The sequence below is a fragment of the Accipiter gentilis genome, chromosome 26, assembly GCF_929443795.1.
Source record: "Accipiter gentilis chromosome 26, bAccGen1.1, whole genome shotgun sequence".
Taxonomy (NCBI): domain Eukaryota; kingdom Metazoa; phylum Chordata; class Aves; order Accipitriformes; family Accipitridae; genus Astur; species Astur gentilis.
The window spans coordinates 18,779,944-18,798,486 of NC_064905.1; the positions used below are offsets into that span (position 1 = coordinate 18,779,944).

At 39.9% G+C, this 18,543-nt stretch overlaps 1 protein-coding gene across 1 annotated transcript in view; it reads left to right on the top strand.

Annotated features, from left to right (window-relative positions):
• The window catches only part of TRPC7 (transient receptor potential cation channel subfamily C member 7), an 81,302-nt gene that overhangs the window by 37,462 nt on the left and 25,297 nt on the right, over positions 1 to 18,543 (top strand). The window contains exons 4-5 of the mRNA XM_049829943.1: positions 10,207 to 10,371; positions 16,304 to 16,520. Of these exons, the coding sequence (XP_049685900.1) occupies positions 10,207 to 10,371; positions 16,304 to 16,520 (382 nt within the window). The remainder of the gene's footprint in view (positions 1 to 10,206; positions 10,372 to 16,303; positions 16,521 to 18,543) is intronic.

The window sequence follows — 18,543 nt, forward strand, 5'->3', positions numbered from 1 at the left end:
TCATGGCCACGTTAAATTACAATTTTTCACTGCATTGGTCACGCGACTCAGATACTCAAGGGCATGAGAAGTCCCAGCTCTCGTCAACTGCTGCAATAACCTGTGCTCCCCATTCATTTGCTCGGAGGATGCGATTTTACCCTGCCCAATATCTTGTGCACGAAATGCCTTCCAGGGTCCTCCTCACTATTGAATGGGGCCCCACGTGCGGCATTTCCACCCCGCACGGGAGCTAGAGAAGGTTTGTCTCTGAACGGGCAAAAGAGCCAGCCCTGCTCCTGCGGAGGAGACAGCCCTGAGCCTCAAAATGTGCAGTAACAGGCACTGCCCCAAACACAGGCTGGGGCAGAGCTCAGCTAGCACATCCTTAGGAGGGTTAATGGGAAAAGCTTGGTGTTTGCAAGAGAAGCACGAGAAAATAAGCTGCAGAGCAGAGGGCAGGAGAAGCCCACGGACAACAAGAAATTCTGCAGCTCCTCCCTTTGGAAAGCAAGGAGTATATCTGTGCAGTGTGCCAGCGTGGGTAGCGATGGGTCAGCGAGCTCTGTGTCCTTCCAAATTGCAGTTATCCTGCAAATTCCTGCAATGCCATGACCCGGGGAGGGACCGCTGCAGGGGAAAGGCAGAGGGGGGACACCGGGGCACACCGCCCACCGCCTCGCACACAGCCTGTGCGTTAGCCTTGACACGAATGGAAAACTACATTTCAGTAACTGGTACGAAATGTTTCAGCTCCGCAGCTTTCGGAGCTGCGTAGGTCACAGAAAATCTCTTGCGGCTGTTTGTCCTTCTTTGGAACAAAATTAAGTTTAGGAATTTCCCATGGGACGAACATTGATCTTGCTATACCCCAATGGTTGTCACGTGCACAGATATGGCTTGAAGCAAGGCAGGGTTATGTTCTGCCATCTAAATGTGAAGCCTCAAGGAGGAGAACTCCTCAAGAAGAAAGGCTTTCAGGAAGTTGGCTTTTTGCTTCTGTTTCTGTAATCCCTGGCTAATTTTTTTCCACTCTTTAGTTTCAGGAATATTTAACTGAAATCTTGTGGAGTCATTGACAGCTTGGACTGTGGTGGTGGGAAGAAAAGTATCTCTTGTTTCCATCACTGGAGAACCAGTTGATACTGTCCAAATGTAATTTAGTATCTATGTGAACAGTAGAAACTCTGTGGTCATCCTGGACTTGTAAGCTTATCCATGTAATTGTTACATTTTTAATTGCATATGACATACGTTTTGTCAGAGATTGGAAAGGGAAGGAGTTACTTTTCTTCCACACAGAAAGTGTTGCTGTGTCTCCGAGTATTTCATTAGCAAGGTTCCTTCCTCCCACTAAAATCTGTGGTTCTGATGATTTCCTTTTGCCCAGATGTTATAATTTTTTTTCTTTCCCAAGATGAATCTCATTTTGTTATTTCCTGCCCATACATCCATCCTCTCAAGACTTGAATGAATCATTTCTCCATCGTGAGTGGTGTTTGCAATATTCCCAATTCACTGTAATATGCAGACTTAATTATTTTCATTTGCAAATTGCCACAGGGTCTTAGATGTCCATCAAGACACTGACAAGAGAGCACGGGAACACACCAGACCCATTGCGTGGATGTCTGTCACAGATGAAAGGACTTAAAATTACCTTTATTAATAATGAAATTCTCTTAGAAAAGAGCGATTAATATGGTCTGTTATAAACCTGACCTTAGTTGCCCCCAATTTTGGCTTCATCTATCTCTCCATAGGCAGTAGACCTGCTAATGTGCATTTTGAATGGAAACTCAGATGGGGATGGGTACAACCCCTCATAAAAATAATAAGATTCAGTATTTCAAGTTACTAAGGGCATTTTCCTAAGCCGTGTTCAGGTTCAGATGTCTGTGTGGGTACTGACCCAGGATGTGTGTGGTGCTCCTACTTGAGATTCTTGTCACACACCTGTAGATGTCTACGTATGAGTATGGTTTTGGGGCTCTATACCTCGTGGTAAGAGGAGTCTCATCCTGTGAGTGAGTCTTTCTCTCCATCAGCTCTGCTGGGAGGAAAGCCATCTACACTGGAGGCATCTGGGTTTGAGCACCAGCCCAGCCTTTCCTCACCACATAGCCAAGGGAAAACACTTTACTGACTCTCCTGGGGGAGGAGGAAGCTTTAGCATTTTAAATCTCTCCTTCTCTGCCCACTGTGGTGGTTTTTTTTTTAGATACCAAAGGGAGCTTGTTGTTTGGTAGCTTTTTATTGTGGCATGTTTTCAGATGAATAATTAAATAATAAGGATTTCCAAGTGGTTTTGATTCTGCACAGATATGAAAACCCTGGAATGTTAGAGGCTGGGACTTCCAATTCATTTGCTTGTTTTCAGATAAATAATTCAGTGATAAGATTTATTCATACATGTACAAAGAGGACAATGCAGACATTAGCAATAAATCTCTTCAGAAAACATGCAGCCTACTAGAATATGAAATTGAAGTTTTCTCAAGAGCCAACCACCTTATTCACTACCCTATAGAAGAATGCTTAGCACAAAAAAGAGCCTCTGTCTTTGTCTCAGGGAAGTGAAATTATAAAGAAAATTTAGGCAGAACAAGGTTTAAACTGAAACAATTGAAGAATTTATGTAAAGTCTGCATTTTCTAGTTATACACCTCAAATATATCAAACATAATTTTATACCACATAAATTGAAAATGTAACAGAATGGCAAAAAATCCCCCTCCATTCCTTCTAGTACTAAGAGGATTATTTTGTGTTTTCACTCAGCACTGGAGAGCATTTCTGTCAATGGGCAACTTGCATTTGAAATGGTCCTGGCAGTTTTATTTAGCCCATTATTTTCATTTTCTATTAGACTAATCTGGTTTTATTGGGTTTTATTTTGTGCCTGTTTAACAATCCGGTGGCTGGTCAAATCCCATTTCTATTCACATTGCTCGGTCTAACGGGAGTACACATTCTCCTTTACAGAGCTTCACCCCATGGGTAGTTTTGGGCAATTACATAAGCATTGGGCTGCTGGGATGACCTTCACTGCCTTGGTTCTGTCTTCTTGTCACCTTTGCAAAGTGAGATCCCAATCCTGTTAATGTACTCACTGATTTAGCAGAGAGCAGATCTATCCCAAACAACAGCCTTGCTTTTATAGAGTGGGCTGAGTCGCAGGAAAGAGACGTGGTTGTAAACTGTAGCTGTGCTAAGGTTTTAAGTGTTCAGAATCAGAATTTTGGGTTAGATAACTCGGGTCAACCAGGACGGGGATCCAGATATTGGATTTCCATAAAACTGGACAATATGTGAGTGTCTTGGGATTTGATGCAACAAAGTATTTTCCCACTGCCAAATGGCTCTAATATAAAAGGTATTTTGGTTCGGAAAGGTGCATGTGAAAGATTTACAAAAAGTGTAATTTATTAGTAAAACCATAATAAATGCTTCTGGGGTTATGCCTTCAAAGTAACTCAGAGACTGAGGTTGCACAATTTGTTGGATTTGGGTCTTTTTCCTGATAATTCCAGCTCATCTGGGCTCTGCCTACGTATAGAAACCTTTTCCCTTTGCTACCAGGTTTATAAATGCTGATGTTAGACTCCAGATATCAGGTCTGAATATTCACCAAGACTGTCATAAAGCTCATCTACAGGATGAGCAAGAACCTCATGAATATTTGCGTGATGCCATTAGACAGTCAAATGAAGCCCAGGGACAGAGGGAAAGCTGCAGAAATCCTGAGGGCAGGGACGTTTCCTTCCTTCATGTTCTCTGTGTGTGTCTGCAGCAACTGCAATATCTCCCAGGCCCTTTCCTCATGGAGTGTTTATTTTTATGCAATGGTCACATCCCGTTGAAATGAGTCTTGATCAGTTGAATTTCCTTTCATCCAAGTTGAACAGGGTTCCATGAAATTCTTTTTTGCGTCTGGATGAAGGAATTTGGACCTACTGATTTACTCTCCTTTGTAAGGTTACTCTGGTGCAAAGTGTTTTAAAAAATGGGCCTGTGGCTATAGATAGGATTTAACTATAATTAGAGCAGGTCTCGTGTGAAAAGGTCTCGCAGCATGGGTATTTAGATTGGAACTTTACTTATTATTTTTAATTCATAAATAATAGGGCAAGTAGTTTTCTATTTCTTAAACTTTCTACAGTTTTACTTGCACCTCTTATCAGGCACAACAGCAACTAGTAAGCCAAGTTCCAGCCATATTTACCCTCTGACAACCTCATTTGTCATAGTTTAATAGCACAAGCACTTGCTCAAGGCAGATTTTTTTTTCCGCTCTCTGGATCATGAAATATATTATATCCCATCTGCTTCTGTTAAGGTGTCTCAGAATAGTTTCTTCAAAACAAGGGCTCTTTGTTCACTTGGAGGTTCACAGAAGAGTACAAGGTGAAGATAAGAAAAGGCATATGCATATCTTGGCCTTTTCCTGTACTGTGTATTTCCTAGCAAGCTTCAGTAATTTCCACCGAGCTCTTTTGTCTCCTGCTCTGCTTTGGGTGAAATGACTCTGCAAGTAGGTGGGGTTTTTTCCTGGATCAAAAAACTGTTCCAACACATTTTCCACTTTCTTTTCAAGTTTAGGGGTTTTTTTTCCCCAAAAAGTATGTTTCAGTTCAAGAAAAGTATTTTATTCAGTATAAATCCAAACTCATTATTAAGGCTTTGAGTCTTAAAAATGCGTAAAATATTAAAGGAATCTTCCAAAGTGAGAAGTGGTTTAAAAGCAAAGAAATTACGTTTTGTTTTAATATTTTCATTGCCTCTTTTTTTCTGTCGTGAGCACGTGGGCATACATTTACCCTTTAATTCTTCTCATCCTCTTTGGTGAAATGGCAGTATATTTTTTACCCTTCAGGGGAAGAGCAGTAATATCCTGCTTCAACCTTTCCCTGAGTTTCTTCCACCCCTGCGGATGTTTGCTGATACTCCCACAGCATCTTCAGCAACCCACTGAAAAAGGGTGATTTCATATCTTCTTTAACGAAGGTTTCGCTGGGAGAAACATGACGTTGCCTACCCAAAAGTGGAGATGGGCAAGCCCAGCTTTCCATCTGGAAAGGACAACACCGCTGCCCAGCAAATGCCAACTCGCCTTCCAGACCAGGACTGGCAACACCAGCACGGCAAGCTCAGCTCCAGTTGTGTTTGCCTGTGAGGTGTGTCATGAAGTCTTCTTAATAATACTTACGTACTTTCATCCTTTCAGAGCACACAATGTGTGTGGTTCAGATCCCACCTGGATTTTTCCAACGTGCGGATCCCTGCAGGAGCGCTGCTCCCCCGCTCCCTGGTGAGAGCCCTGGCAAAATGGGAAAAGCCATGTACACAATCCATTTGATGCTCCCCTCATTTTCCCTTGTAATTCAGAGGCATGGGGAGACGATTTACTCAAATGAGTCATCAAAACGGTTTCGACATTTTCACTAGGATCTCTGGCATTTGAAGCATTACGCACCCGACCAGGGGTTCCTGTGAGCAGGTGCTGCAGCCTAAAATGTGTTAATCAATGTAGGCTTGCAGAAGTGATGAGCTACATCAAAAGACAAATGTTTAATAATGAACTCAGAAAGGTTGTTCAAAGGACATGAACACAGCTACATGATGGAAAGAAAAATGGCTCATCCCTGCCCCTGCCAGTGTCTCTTGACATTACCAATGTTCTCCTGAAAATCTATTTATGCAGCGCCTTTTCTAGCTCTCACCCGCTGATTAAACACACCGCTGCTCACCTGAACTGCAGCTTTTGTTTGCTGAGGTTTGCCACTGTTTGTTATAAAGCTTACAGCGAAGGGGCGAGCTGGAGAGGCCACGACAAGAGTATCTTTGTGAAAGCGGGGCATTAAAGTCACAAGTTTATGTTGATAGCTCTGACATGCAGGTTTTTAAAGTGTTTTCACTGTTTCACTGATGAGTTTTTCCTTCCTAGCTCAGCCCCTGGCTATTTAGCAGAGAGTGCATTAGCAAAGCAAGACGATCCTGTCCGAGTAGTTAATTCTTTTACCTCAGTGGTAGATTTCGTAAGGGAATTAGAATTATTTCAGTAATAAAAGAGGTACTGGTTTTTTTCTGCACGATTAATTCCAATCATCTGAGGCTGACCTCTGCCTTTTACCTGTCTTGCCATAAGCCTCCTTATTTCTGCTGACAGCAGTTTTCTGTCCGAGAGATAATTTTTTCCTTTTTTGTTTTTTCCTGCTTGATGTGTGAGCATTGTCTGACGCTCAAGAATTTCCTGGGTTTTTGTCACCTGGCTGTAGCTTCTCTGTTATGTGCCACAGGATAAGAGAGATGCCCTTCAGGTAGGGACCACGGGGTGTTTTGGATAGAGGGTTTAGGTTTAAACAGTGCCTAACCACTGCGAGCTTAGGCAACTACAGTGCTAACACTAAACAGCAGAAGTGACCAGGGTCCTCATCACAAACTCTGGGTGTCCAGTATAATAGAAAATAAAAAATGAAAGACTCTTTGTTGCAGTGTTTTCTATAGGAAGTAACTTCCTATACAGTTATAGAGATATAAAGGTACTTTATTGTCTGCCTAGTGAAACTCATGCATTTTTAAACAAGTATGCTGAGGAAAAAATCTCCCTCTGTCATGAGAGCTGTAAAGTGCTTTCCCACAATGCATATACATGATAAGCTACGAGAAAGAGCTGTCATACATCAAATTAGATAGCAATGTGGAAAAGTTATCTTTCAATGTGGTATCCACAGTGGTGTCTAAAACATTCTCTTTATTTCTATGTTACACATAGAAACAGTTCCTTTGGGCCCTTTCAATTCCCACTGAAAGCTTTGAGAGATTTTTCCATATTCTAGATAAATACTCATTCATTTAATCCCCTGTAGCACCAAACAGTGGCTTTTGGAAGTGTCAATACTTTCTTGTGTCTTTCAGTGGCTCTCAAAAATGCCACTTTGGCAGCTTGAGCTGCCTCTTCAGATTAATGTGTGATTTTATTAATTTTTTTTAGCCATTTTTAAACTTAAAGAGATGTGTAACTGATAGGCTGGAGGGAAGTACAGTTTTCTTCCTAAATCAGAGAGGTATCCATGGTATAAGAAAAAACCACCACAATCTACTGGGGTCCCTGTGCCATGGGACCAGAAAAGCTCCCACTGTGGTTTGTGAATGCAGAAGCATTGGAAAACATTTTGCTTGAACTCCCAGATCCCGATGCATTACTTTATCAGCTTGGAGGGGACTCGCTCTGCCCGTAAGATAAAGCATCTAATGCTTTTAAATAGCTTTTTTTGGACCTATGCAATCCCCTTCACTGCCAGCGCTTCCATTTCAATCAGCGATATCTTGCCCTTCTGCACAACCCCAGCCACGCTGGTCTTGTTGCAACGCTTTCTGCCTTTCTCCTTTTCTGGGATGCAGCACAGGAGCAGTCACAGTTTGCTCCTAAAAGCCTCCTAGCCTCATTTTCCAGTACTGAAGAAAGGGAAATAGCATTTAATGGGAACTTTGAAAAAGCATTGCAGCATTTAAGCCTCTGAAATTCAATATACTGTAACACCATTTTTCATTATGCTTTGAAGCGTTCTGGTTTGAAGCTTTTGTCTCAAACTCTGTTCTTTTCTGTGCCTACAACACTAAGCAAAGCATTAGTGTGATCTTTAACTTGGTGTCAGTGCCCATTCCCGGAGAAGAGAGAAAGTTAACTGGGTCTGTAATGTCTCTGATGAGATCTAAGATCAACTTCCGAAATTTTGATAGAGAGAGGGTTGGCATTGTCCATGGGTGACTGTGTATTTCATTAATATCTGATGGATCAAACATAATGGAAAACTCTACTGCTTGCTATAAGCAAATAACAGATCAAATCTCATTCATGCTCTGATCTTTCTTATCCTCATCTTATTTTCCCCTCATTTTTGTAATAATCAGACGAAGATGAACACCATTAAGGCCTTGTGGCATGCTGCCCATCTTTATTGCCTTGTACAAAATAAATTGTTCCAATGGACTGGGTTTTATGGCAATTCCTTCTCAATTTTCCCATATTTGTATTTTCATTGTAGCTGTTCCAGACAGAGTGAAAAAATGAAGAGATTAAAATGTCTGATGAATTCTCTGAAATGCCAACCAGCAAAAGTCTCTGACTGTCTCATTGCCAAGGACAACTGCATTTCTTTATCTGAATCAATTCTCATAATGCAGTGAACAATTCCAAGAGCAGGAGGAAGCCTGGCTGTTGCTTTGGCCCCTCATCTCAGAAGTCTGTACATCAACCACTGTAATTTTCCTTTCCATGAGTTGCTGCGATTGCTGTTGAATTCATCATATCAGAAAAATAAAATTTACAAAGAGAATCAATTCTCTCTCTAGCTTCCTTCCACTTCATCTTTCTGTCCATTTGCCAGAAAGATAATAAGCCCTAGCAGCATTAGCACAAGCATAAACACTGGGCATTAGGAAATGCCTCCTTGCAATACTGCTGTCATCACCTTAACCTTAAACTTTAAATGCTCAGAAGGACTAGGACTGATGATTTATAGATTATCTTCTTTGAAAGCTTTCTTTTTTTGAAAGCAGCTTAAAAGAAAGCATATTAAAATGTTAATATTTCCAGGAAAAAAATCTACAGACAGAAGAGGTTAAAAGTACCTATCGAATTTCTTCACTCTGATTGATTTATTCAGTGGAAGGGGTAAAGTCTTATTTTCTACTTTTTTCTTTTTGAGAAATGCAGGCCCCAGAGCCTAATTCATCTGAAGAAGCACATTTTAAATAGCTGCTAATGTGCTGTTAAAGAAGGAAATGCTCTATTCCATGGCAATCCTAATTACTGTGCAACTGTATTTCATTCTGCACTAGCAATGAACCAATCATTTAAACTCATAGTAACGGTTTTGTTATTATGCAAACGTCTAGAAAAAAGTCCATTAAAGTCCCGATTTGATCATCATTTCATAGACAGTGAAGATGAAAGCACAGTTAGAATTTCCTCTACTGTTCAGTCCCAATAAAACTACAGACTACAGCTGAAATCCCCCCAGGTGGTTGCAACTTAAAGGGCTGAAGCAGGGCAATGGGGCAGCTGCCAGACACGGTCCATGTCCCCCCCAGCAGCCACCCAGTCCCCTGGTAACCTCTGCTTTCCTCCTCTCTTTCTCTCCCCCCTTCATCCTCCCCCTCATGTCCAGAAATTTCTGCTTTTTGAAATAGCGGAGGGGTTTACATTTCCCTCCTAAGAACATTTATTCAGCCGCAAAACTCATAAATGAAACACTCAGGTTTGCTAATGCAATCAGCTACATTAGCAAGATATTTATTTTTCATATTTCCTTTCAGTTATTTTGCCTTTTAATTATCTTCCTTTGTGAATAAAGACAGTCACATTCTAAATTCAGTCACTCTGAAGAACAATATGAAATAAAGAAGTTTAATCTTTTATAATAAAACTCTTCTGTGAGACCCAGTGGTGCTGTAATTTTACCATTAAGAAATTGCCCTTTCCAGTTGTCTGCTGCTCGCCTTTTCTTTTTCCTCTGAACAATAAGCTGAAGAAGAGTCTCAGTTACAAATACAAAACATGTACTTTCTGTACCAGAGCACCACGGCTTTTCCTTCTGCTTTTAAATTTGTCTTTTTTGTCTGATCAGTGAAGAATGAGCTGTCATTTTTTGAAGGGTTCTCTGAGATATAGCGTTTAAAGTAGCAAAATACCAGCCAGACCTCTTACAGTTAACAGGAGAAGGAGAACCGTGCAGAATGGTTCTGTTTGGGTCTGTATGCAGTGAATGGAATGATATCGCACTAGTGCTGTGTTGAGCTACTATTTTAATGCCCTATGTCTTTAGCAAGTCATCAGAGGGGTTTTTTCAGCTTGACATCAAAGTGCCTCTCTTTCTTTTCTGAATCCCCATGTAGACCGTCTTACCTCAAAAGGTAACGTGCCCACAGAGGCACTTTGTCAGTGCTGGCCACTGGTGGATGTTGGGTTTTGGCCCAGACGGTCTGCTGTCTAGCAAAACTTTTACCTAGAGAAGACAAGAAGCAGAAGTGAAACACGTTTTGCCAGTACCTGGGGATTTTGGGTGCCTGGTTTGCAGTTTTCTGTTTGCGACACCATAAGCAACATCGGACAACAAAGAGGCGCCCTGTCTTGTTCCCCTGGCAAATTCAGCAGGTTATTCACTGAAACCTCATCCTCTTCAGACAGTGCTACTGATACTTATATTTCTGTTTCCCTTACAGTTTGTCGCTCACCCCAACTGCCAGCAGCAATTGCTCACCATGTGGTACGAAAACCTCTCAGGCTTACGGCAGCAATCTATAGCTGTGAAGTTCTTGGCTGTCTTTGGGGTCTCCATCGGCCTGCCCTTCCTCGCCATAGCCTACTGGATTGCTCCCTGCAGCAAGGTACAAACTCAGTAAGGTGCATGGGTTTTATGGTCATTTCTATCCAGGGCCTGGAATGAAGTCACGTATTTTTCTGTAATGCTGTTGGGAAGTGATTGGTGCTATCGTCTAAGATTGCCCCAAAGGAGAGCAAGCTTGAGGTGTTGCTTGATATACACAAACGGAGCTATTAGGCATGGCTTGAGGATCATTTTTCCAGGTAAAAAAGGTGGGGTGGTAGCAGAAGAGGCTGAGACAGCAGGTGACAAGAAAAGAAAAGGGACAAGAAATGGATAGGAGATAACAACGTGGGGGGTGGGGTGAAGAAAGAGTAGAAGAAGCTATAAAATGGCAAATAACTAAAACAGCAGAGCTTTGTTGCCCTTTTAGTTAACTCATGTTTAAACTCTCGTTCCTTTTCTGTACTTTTTATTGGAGGTTCCTCCCTTCTTCAGGGCTCCTTTCTTCCCTTTCCTTTTTTCTGATCTTGTATTTTTAGTTAGGGGAACATTATTATAGCACAGGTGCCTGAAACTCTGGCAAGTCCCAGGGGACTGCTTAGTGCTGCACAGAAGACTAGTCTTAATCATACAACCTTTATGGTTTTGAGGGAAAAGATGATGAAACTTGGAAAACTGCTGTGTACCTAAATACAGCTGTGCTATGTCTCACAGCATCAGACGGAGCAAGAAAGTTTTGCCGAGACCTAGAGGTCAAAGGACCAGAGCCAACCATTAGTTTAGGTAAAAGCTTGAGCTGTCTGCTGTATGAAATCTGTAGTGAGGTTTCCATCCTGAAAGGGTCTGCTCAAACAAGTGGAGATAAATAGGTGTGTGGCTGAGCAATAAATAGCTTTTTCACTACTCTTGCCACAGAAGAAAGGGATGGCAGGGGAGAAGATCGTTTCACATTCAGCAATAGCCAACAATATCATCCATTACAAGGTAGATGTCTTCAGCAGGAGGCTTATCAGAGGTAATTAAATTTGATCAAAACGACCCTTGGCGCTGGTAGTTTATTCAGTCTTGAAAGCACCTTTTCCCATTTCCTTTAAAAGCCAGTAAGGAATCCTTTCGAAATTTGTCAAGCCCAAAAAATTATAGATCCATGAATGGGTATTAAGGAAAGACTATAATTTGAAAAGATTTATGTTAGTGCAATCAGACAAACCTTTTGAAAACAGTTTTCCAGAACATCTGAGGTAATAAAACATGTTTAAGGCTTGGTGTTCTCCAAACTACCTCCAAGTACTTTCTCTTAGAGTAATTAAGAATGTTACTTCATTTTCTCGAGGTTTGTTTCAACACAAAACCCCACAGCTTTTATGAATCCTGGACAGGACTCAGGAGTTTCACGCAGAGAAGTGCGTGTGAAAGCCGGGCTGTGTTGTGGGTGGTTTTGGTTAGGTCGTGGAGGAAATTCGTATGTAGAATTTCCATGTTGATTCCGTTATGTCAGACCTCAGTCTAGCAGGGATTTATGAAGCTGTTTAATTTCCTTCACCTCTGTTGAATGTGCTGGGAGTTGGCACACCAGCCAACAGCAACATTTGTGGTGTATTCTCAGGATTACAGAGGTTGCATTTGAATATAGCAATAGATGGGGAGAACAATTAGACTAGAAATAAGTGGAGAATTTAAATGAAAAGCATAAAAACTAAGGGGGGAAAAACTGAGGCAAAAAATTCAAAATAAATCAGTTTTACAGCAGAAGTAAGAAATGATTGAGAATGTTATTTGGTTTTAATTTCTTGAGGTAGGTGTATTAAAATCAGAAAAAAATGGAGGGAGGGGGACTTACCTTTTCATCAACTGTGATTTCATTACACCAAACCTTTCGTGCGTTCTCATTTTAAAATGTCCCTTTCTTTTCACCCTACTTTAGACTATGAAAAACCATATATAACCCTCTATCATAAAGTCAAAGTGAAAGTTATTTCAGGCAGGAATTGTCTTTTAATGCATGCGTTTGCATTGATCAGAACAATGTAGTCTTGATTTTTGATTGGGGCCTGTGATAGAAATAACTGAATAATGAAGGCATTTTCCCCCCTGAATTGGTACCCCGCCCAAAATCATCATTATTCGGTTCAAAGGCGGAGGGTTGATACATGAGCCGTGCGTCCTCTCACAGTGTTATTGCAGACAATTCTACACAGGCAGCATATCTGCTGAAAGGATGGTGATCTTAACAGACGATTTGCGTGTGATGCTCTGAGCAGCCCGGTTTTGTCCTGGTCAATTTTACAAGTGTTTTGTTTGGTTTTAAGTCATGGAAACAATCTTGATGTTACACAACTGGGTAATGAAATAATTTTTCCATAGTAACAATCAGCTAAGCTATTTAAGTTAAATCCAATCAGGCCTGTCTTAAAAGCCACATGGATCCCCAGGCATGAGTCAGTGACTCATTTCAGGACTAAGACAGTGAGAAAAATGAAGGAAATCTCTGCAGTGTGGCATACTTCTTATGGGAGCTATCCTGACCAATACTACTGTGTATCACATTCTTAAGATGTATTGGTCAAATTCTGCAGTTTCACATAGGGTGATAGAGTAATTCATATCTCAGAATAACTCATTCACTGATGTATCTTGGCAAGGAATATGTTTTCAAGCCTTTACTCCCTAACAGAAGATTTTCTTTAATAAAGCTTTGTGGGGTTAGAATATACCGTGTCAAATACCAGCCTTGAAAATTTAGTAAATAGTATTAACTGGAGTTTGCAACTGAACTCTTAAGTCGTCTTTTGCGTTCAGTTGCACAGAGCTGTCTTTATTAAAACCAATTTTAGTGCGAGTTGTTCATTCACCTCTGGATGCACAAACTGTTAACAAAACCCGTGGAGTGTAAGCCCATCCTATCCTGAAATATCTGTGTTGACTCATCCATCTCATGGAAGTCATGCCACGACTCTGAAATGAACCATTGCTTTATACGTTGGTGTCCAAAACTTATTTCACCGGTGATCAAAAGAGAAGATAAGAGATAGAATGGAAAAATTGCACAGTCTGCTGTCCAAAAATATAATGACAAGAGCAAGCAGGACTGTTTGGACTGCCTGCAGAACTTCAAGAGGTATTTTCTTCCTTCTCGGGTCAGTTGAAGTTCACATTCAGATATTACAACACTAACAGAGATCATTTATACACAGCTCTCATTGCCTGGGTTGTTCTCTGGCTTTCATGTAGCCGTGCTGGGGATTTATGGACTGTAGTTCCCACTGAGACAGACTCAGCATCCATTTAAGCACTGGAACTTTAACGGTTCACTCCACCTAAAGCTGTACCCATACCTTTTTACTCTAGGTCTTTTCCTCCCCTGGTAAGCTACATAAAATTTCTACAACAATATTCTTCATGCTTCTGCCATGAGCATAGTACTGAAAGTAGTAATAGCTTTTTTCTTTATGATGTTTCTATCTTTCTTTGTTCCTGTCTCTTAGAGATTAATTTGCACTTGGAAAACTTTGTTTCAGTATCACATTTTCTATGTTTTCACACGTCTGCATGTTTCATTATTTTCCTGTAATACAGATAGGATACTAAGTCATGAAATGAGCTTCTTCTCTTAAGAATGAACCTTTGTATCTACACACTGTCAGTGTCTCTGTCTTAATAGCGAGAGCCAGGCACTTCCTTGCAATCCTGATTTGATGGAAGATGATATTTTGATTTTTAAAAGTAATTGAGAAATTGATACATCCAAGTAGTTACACACCTTGAGTTTAACTTTATCATGTTGCTTGAAAAATGTATCTTACTGTTATAAAGCGTTAGGCTGGCTGGAGAAATTAACGCTTCATTGATTTTTTTTTACAGAATATTCTAGTCAACACTTTCACCTCCTGTAGCTCTTAGCTAAAAATCAGATTTCTGAGAAGATACGAAAAACATCAGCTCAAGAAAAAAATTGTAAGCTTTCTGCAGTAATAGAGGGGATAAAATGCTGATGTAACACTGACTAAATGCAGATTTTTGTTAAATCAGTAGAGAACTAAGTGAAATTACCCACAGAATTCATTTGGTTCTGTAATACATGGGATTATTTCTCTGATAACCGAGGCTGTGCTACTTTAATCTCAGGTCTCTTTTAAGTTTCTATAGACAGCAGAAAAAGTCTAATTATTTGGAGACAACTCAAGGTTCAATAGACAGTGTTTTTTCTCTTTTAGTGAAATCAGGGTAGAATTGAGTCTTGTAGAGATTGCAAATGCACTTTTGAAAAGCTTTGTTGGTAAGGCCCCGTATACCCATAGTTGTTGTTCCACTTCACTCTTGCAATTTGAGCTCTCTCAGATAGGTCATACAAGGAAAACATCAGAGATTATTACTGTATGGGACATTATTCAAACATATCCCATCACCCCATCAGCTCTGTGCTGGAAATATAAATTCTGCTACAAAGTGTAAATCTACCCAACACCAGTCATAAAAAGCTGTTGAGAACTAACACTACACCAAGGTTTACAGCAGAGGAGTGAACCAGCATCACAAGCGTTGGGACTGGTTTTAACACACTTCATTTACTCCTACATCTGCCATAATATTCCTAGACAAGATTAAAGAAACTTGGGGTTTGATTCAGTGCAATATCTACCCACTGAAACACATCATTATTGACCTCAGAAAAAAGCAGGCATGTTAATAAGGGCTTGGAGATAGATAGAGCAGATTTTTTTTCATTTTCTTTATTGGAAAGTCTTTCTGGCATTTAGAAACATGCAAATTTTCCAATAAGATTTACTATTCTGTCAACTTCATAAAAGATTTATTTTACATTTTAAAAATTCAGAGAAGAAGAAGAAATAAGAACCAGAATCATGAGGCTTCCTTTAAATTTCTGCTAAACCTAAAGAGCCCTGTTTTTAAAATATTTCCTGCTCTGCAATGACGAGAGCCCTGGGCTCCTTTGAACAAAGCTGCTATTGGAAATAAGGAGGAAAACAAGGAATTTCCTTTTTCAGTCCTTTTTCATATTTCCTATGAAGTTTTATGGTCATGTCAAATACTAAGAAAATTTTGAGGATACTTTGTCATCAAGGGAAATTAATCAAGGAGTAATATACTGAAAAAAAAATCCCATTTGCTTTCGGGGGGGTTGGAAAGAGCACATACAGGCTGGCACTTCCATTGCTGTCCATTGTGTCCAACACTGCAGGCTTCGGTCCTTGCACTCCTAAAAAAGCTTTTACTATGACGTCTTCCTGGAGTAATGTTGTCTTAGATCACAGAAAATGTAAAATGAAAAAAGTGTTATTTAAATTAATTAACAAAGAAAGCTTTTCAAGAAGAATGGAACAAATACTATCTATAGTGAAGAGAGCTGCTGATCTTATTCTTGGCTTAATGTCTTGAAATAAATCCTTGTGTTCTGGGGGCTGAATCTCCAGCTTTTGTAGTAATTATGAGGGAAGACTATCATACCAAAGCATATTAAAAGCATTACTAAAGAATCTTTAAATGGAAGGCTATTTCCTACACATCATTAATGAACCAAGAATTCAGCATTAATAATTCAGATTCTAATATATAACAATGATGTAAAGACGAGAAGTGGGCCCGTCATTAGGATTTATATTGACACACACAAGTACATTCATATAACACATATACACACAAACATGTCTCATATAAATGTCCTGTCTCTTCATTTTCCACTTACCATATGGCCAGGACAATTAGATACTATATGTGGGTATAAAGGAGCAATATGAGATACTGCCATGCATAGAAAATTATCCAAAGGGCATAATTTGAACTGCAATGCATAATGTCTAGTAATAGCAAAGAACAACTTGAACAAATCTAAACACCATTTAGTTCAAGATCTAGAATTCATTTCCGAATCCTTTTCACCTTGGGCAAATGGTTCAAGCTTTTATAGGAAAAAAAACTTCCAGGAGGTGGATAAGGGAAAAAAAATCTTATGTCTTGTGTATGTTTCTTTGCAGTTGGGACGGACCCTCCGAAGTCCTTTCATGAAGTTTGTGGCACATGCAGTTTCTTTCACAATCTTCCTCGGACTGTTAGTAGTGAATGCTTCAGATCGGTTTGAAGGAGTGAAAAATCTCCCCAACGAGACGATCACGGATCATCCAAAACAAATATTTAGAGTCAAAACAACTCAGTTCTCATGGACAGAATTGCTGATCATGAAGTGGGTATTGGGTAAGCAAAACCAAAATATCTACAAGTCCTCCAGGGAAATTCAACATGACTAGGAATAGCATGATAGACAGTGACAAGACAAAGGAAAAAAACCCCAAACCAAACACCACCCCACCCCCCCACCCCCCCAACAAACAAACAAAAAACCCCATCTTGAGGCTAAATTAGCAGTTGATGGCTGTATTTTGATTAAAACAAGATCAAAGAAGGCTTTGATCTTGGTCACTGCTTTTGAAAATACTGAGTGGTGCTCAGCAAATTCTCACTCTCTTGATTTTCCACTTCCCATGGTGAATGCTAGAGATGTTGTCTGTCTGCCTCTATTGGTTTAATCATTGCATCTTAAAGAAGGTAATATAGTCATAGAAACTTACAGCTTCACTATAGGACATTGCTCTATCTAAAGTGAGCAGAAAGAAGTGTGTCCGTTGGGACATAGGTGACCACCAGTGAATTTACTACCCTGCCATGAGATCCTGTTATAATTCACTGAACCTCAGTTTCTTCATCTGCAAAATGTGTATATTGTTACTTACTTTTTCGTAATGCACTCTGAGATCTAGTGATGAAAACTGCTAGGTAAATAAGAGTTGGATTTTATGAAATTCATAGTAGGAAATTGTTAATGGTGAGAGGACAGCACAGCACTCAAATCTTTTAAAAGAAATTAAGTTATCCAACAATTATAAAGTAGCGATTCATGTGGATGAATGCTTCAAGTGCAAAAGTATGTCACGTGCACAAGTTAAACTTCAAGGAGTTTTAGGCAAATTCAGATGTATTACTTTTCTTATGGGCATAATTCATTCCTGGTAGGTCATCTACCTTGAACCACTAATGTAAACAAGCTCAGAAGGATTTATTGGGAAACTGAGCTTATCAACTCTGCAGAGTCTTTGTCTACCTCTTCTGTATCTATTTTTACTCACCACCATGATTTTGATTCTTTTCTTGCAGCAAATAATTCCACTGTTCCATAAGTACTGATGGCATTAAACTCCCCTGAAAAATCGGATAGGGCTTCTCTATCTGATGACTTCCTGGCCACCATTTCTTTGTTCCCTGTCCCCACAATAATCAGAATCCCATACAGGATATTAGGCTAGAAAATACAGAATAGATGCCAGACTGGATAGAGTAAGTCTGTAAGATATATTTTTAAAATGATATTAAAGAAGTTGAACAAGATGATTAGATTTTAGACTAGGTATTCTTTCCTTATAAGCAGTAGGTATCTGTCTGCCCAATGAGTTCCTGAGAGATGAAGAAGAAAACATTTCATTTAAAGTGAAGGTTTTCACTTTTTGGGGAGAAGAAAGGTGATTCATTGTACAGACTTCTGAATATAATGAGATTTTCTAATGACTGCCTACATCAGCACTGACAATCTTCTCTGGCCGTTTTACCTGTCTGCCTACATAAAGCTTCAAATAATGTTTCAGCAATAGTAAGGTGCAAGTTTGGTGCATGTGGCCTCCAGGCAGCTGACACGGGGGCTTGGGCACGTATTGAGCCCTATATGTGACCCTGAACTTTAAGGACTGTGAAAGCACTAAGGGTGGTGGACTGCCCAGCCTTTTGGTGCAAAAATCTTATAGGTATTATAAATACCTATATGTAAGTAGAAATATAATTAAATAAAAGTAAATGCTATATATAAATATCACAGGTTAAGTTGCCAAGACATGCTTTTCCAAAGAGGCAAATGTAAGTAGACAGTAAGTACATGTTAAAGTATAAGGAATCTCACTGTTGTGTACTAAATATACATAGCTATATTTAAAACTACTTGGCAACACCTGAAGTTGCTGTCTTCAGACTCAACAGTGTAGGTGTGCTACCTACATTCTGATTCGTAGTACAATCAAAAAGTGTAACTATTTATTCTCAGCTTGTAAATCCTTTCCTTCTCTTTCTGTTCTTTCTCTTTTCTCCTTCATACTGTGGCAGAAGTGATGAATGCTGGTGACACATTACTTGTTCCAACCATAGGAGACCATTTGTGAGAAATTAGTTTACAGGT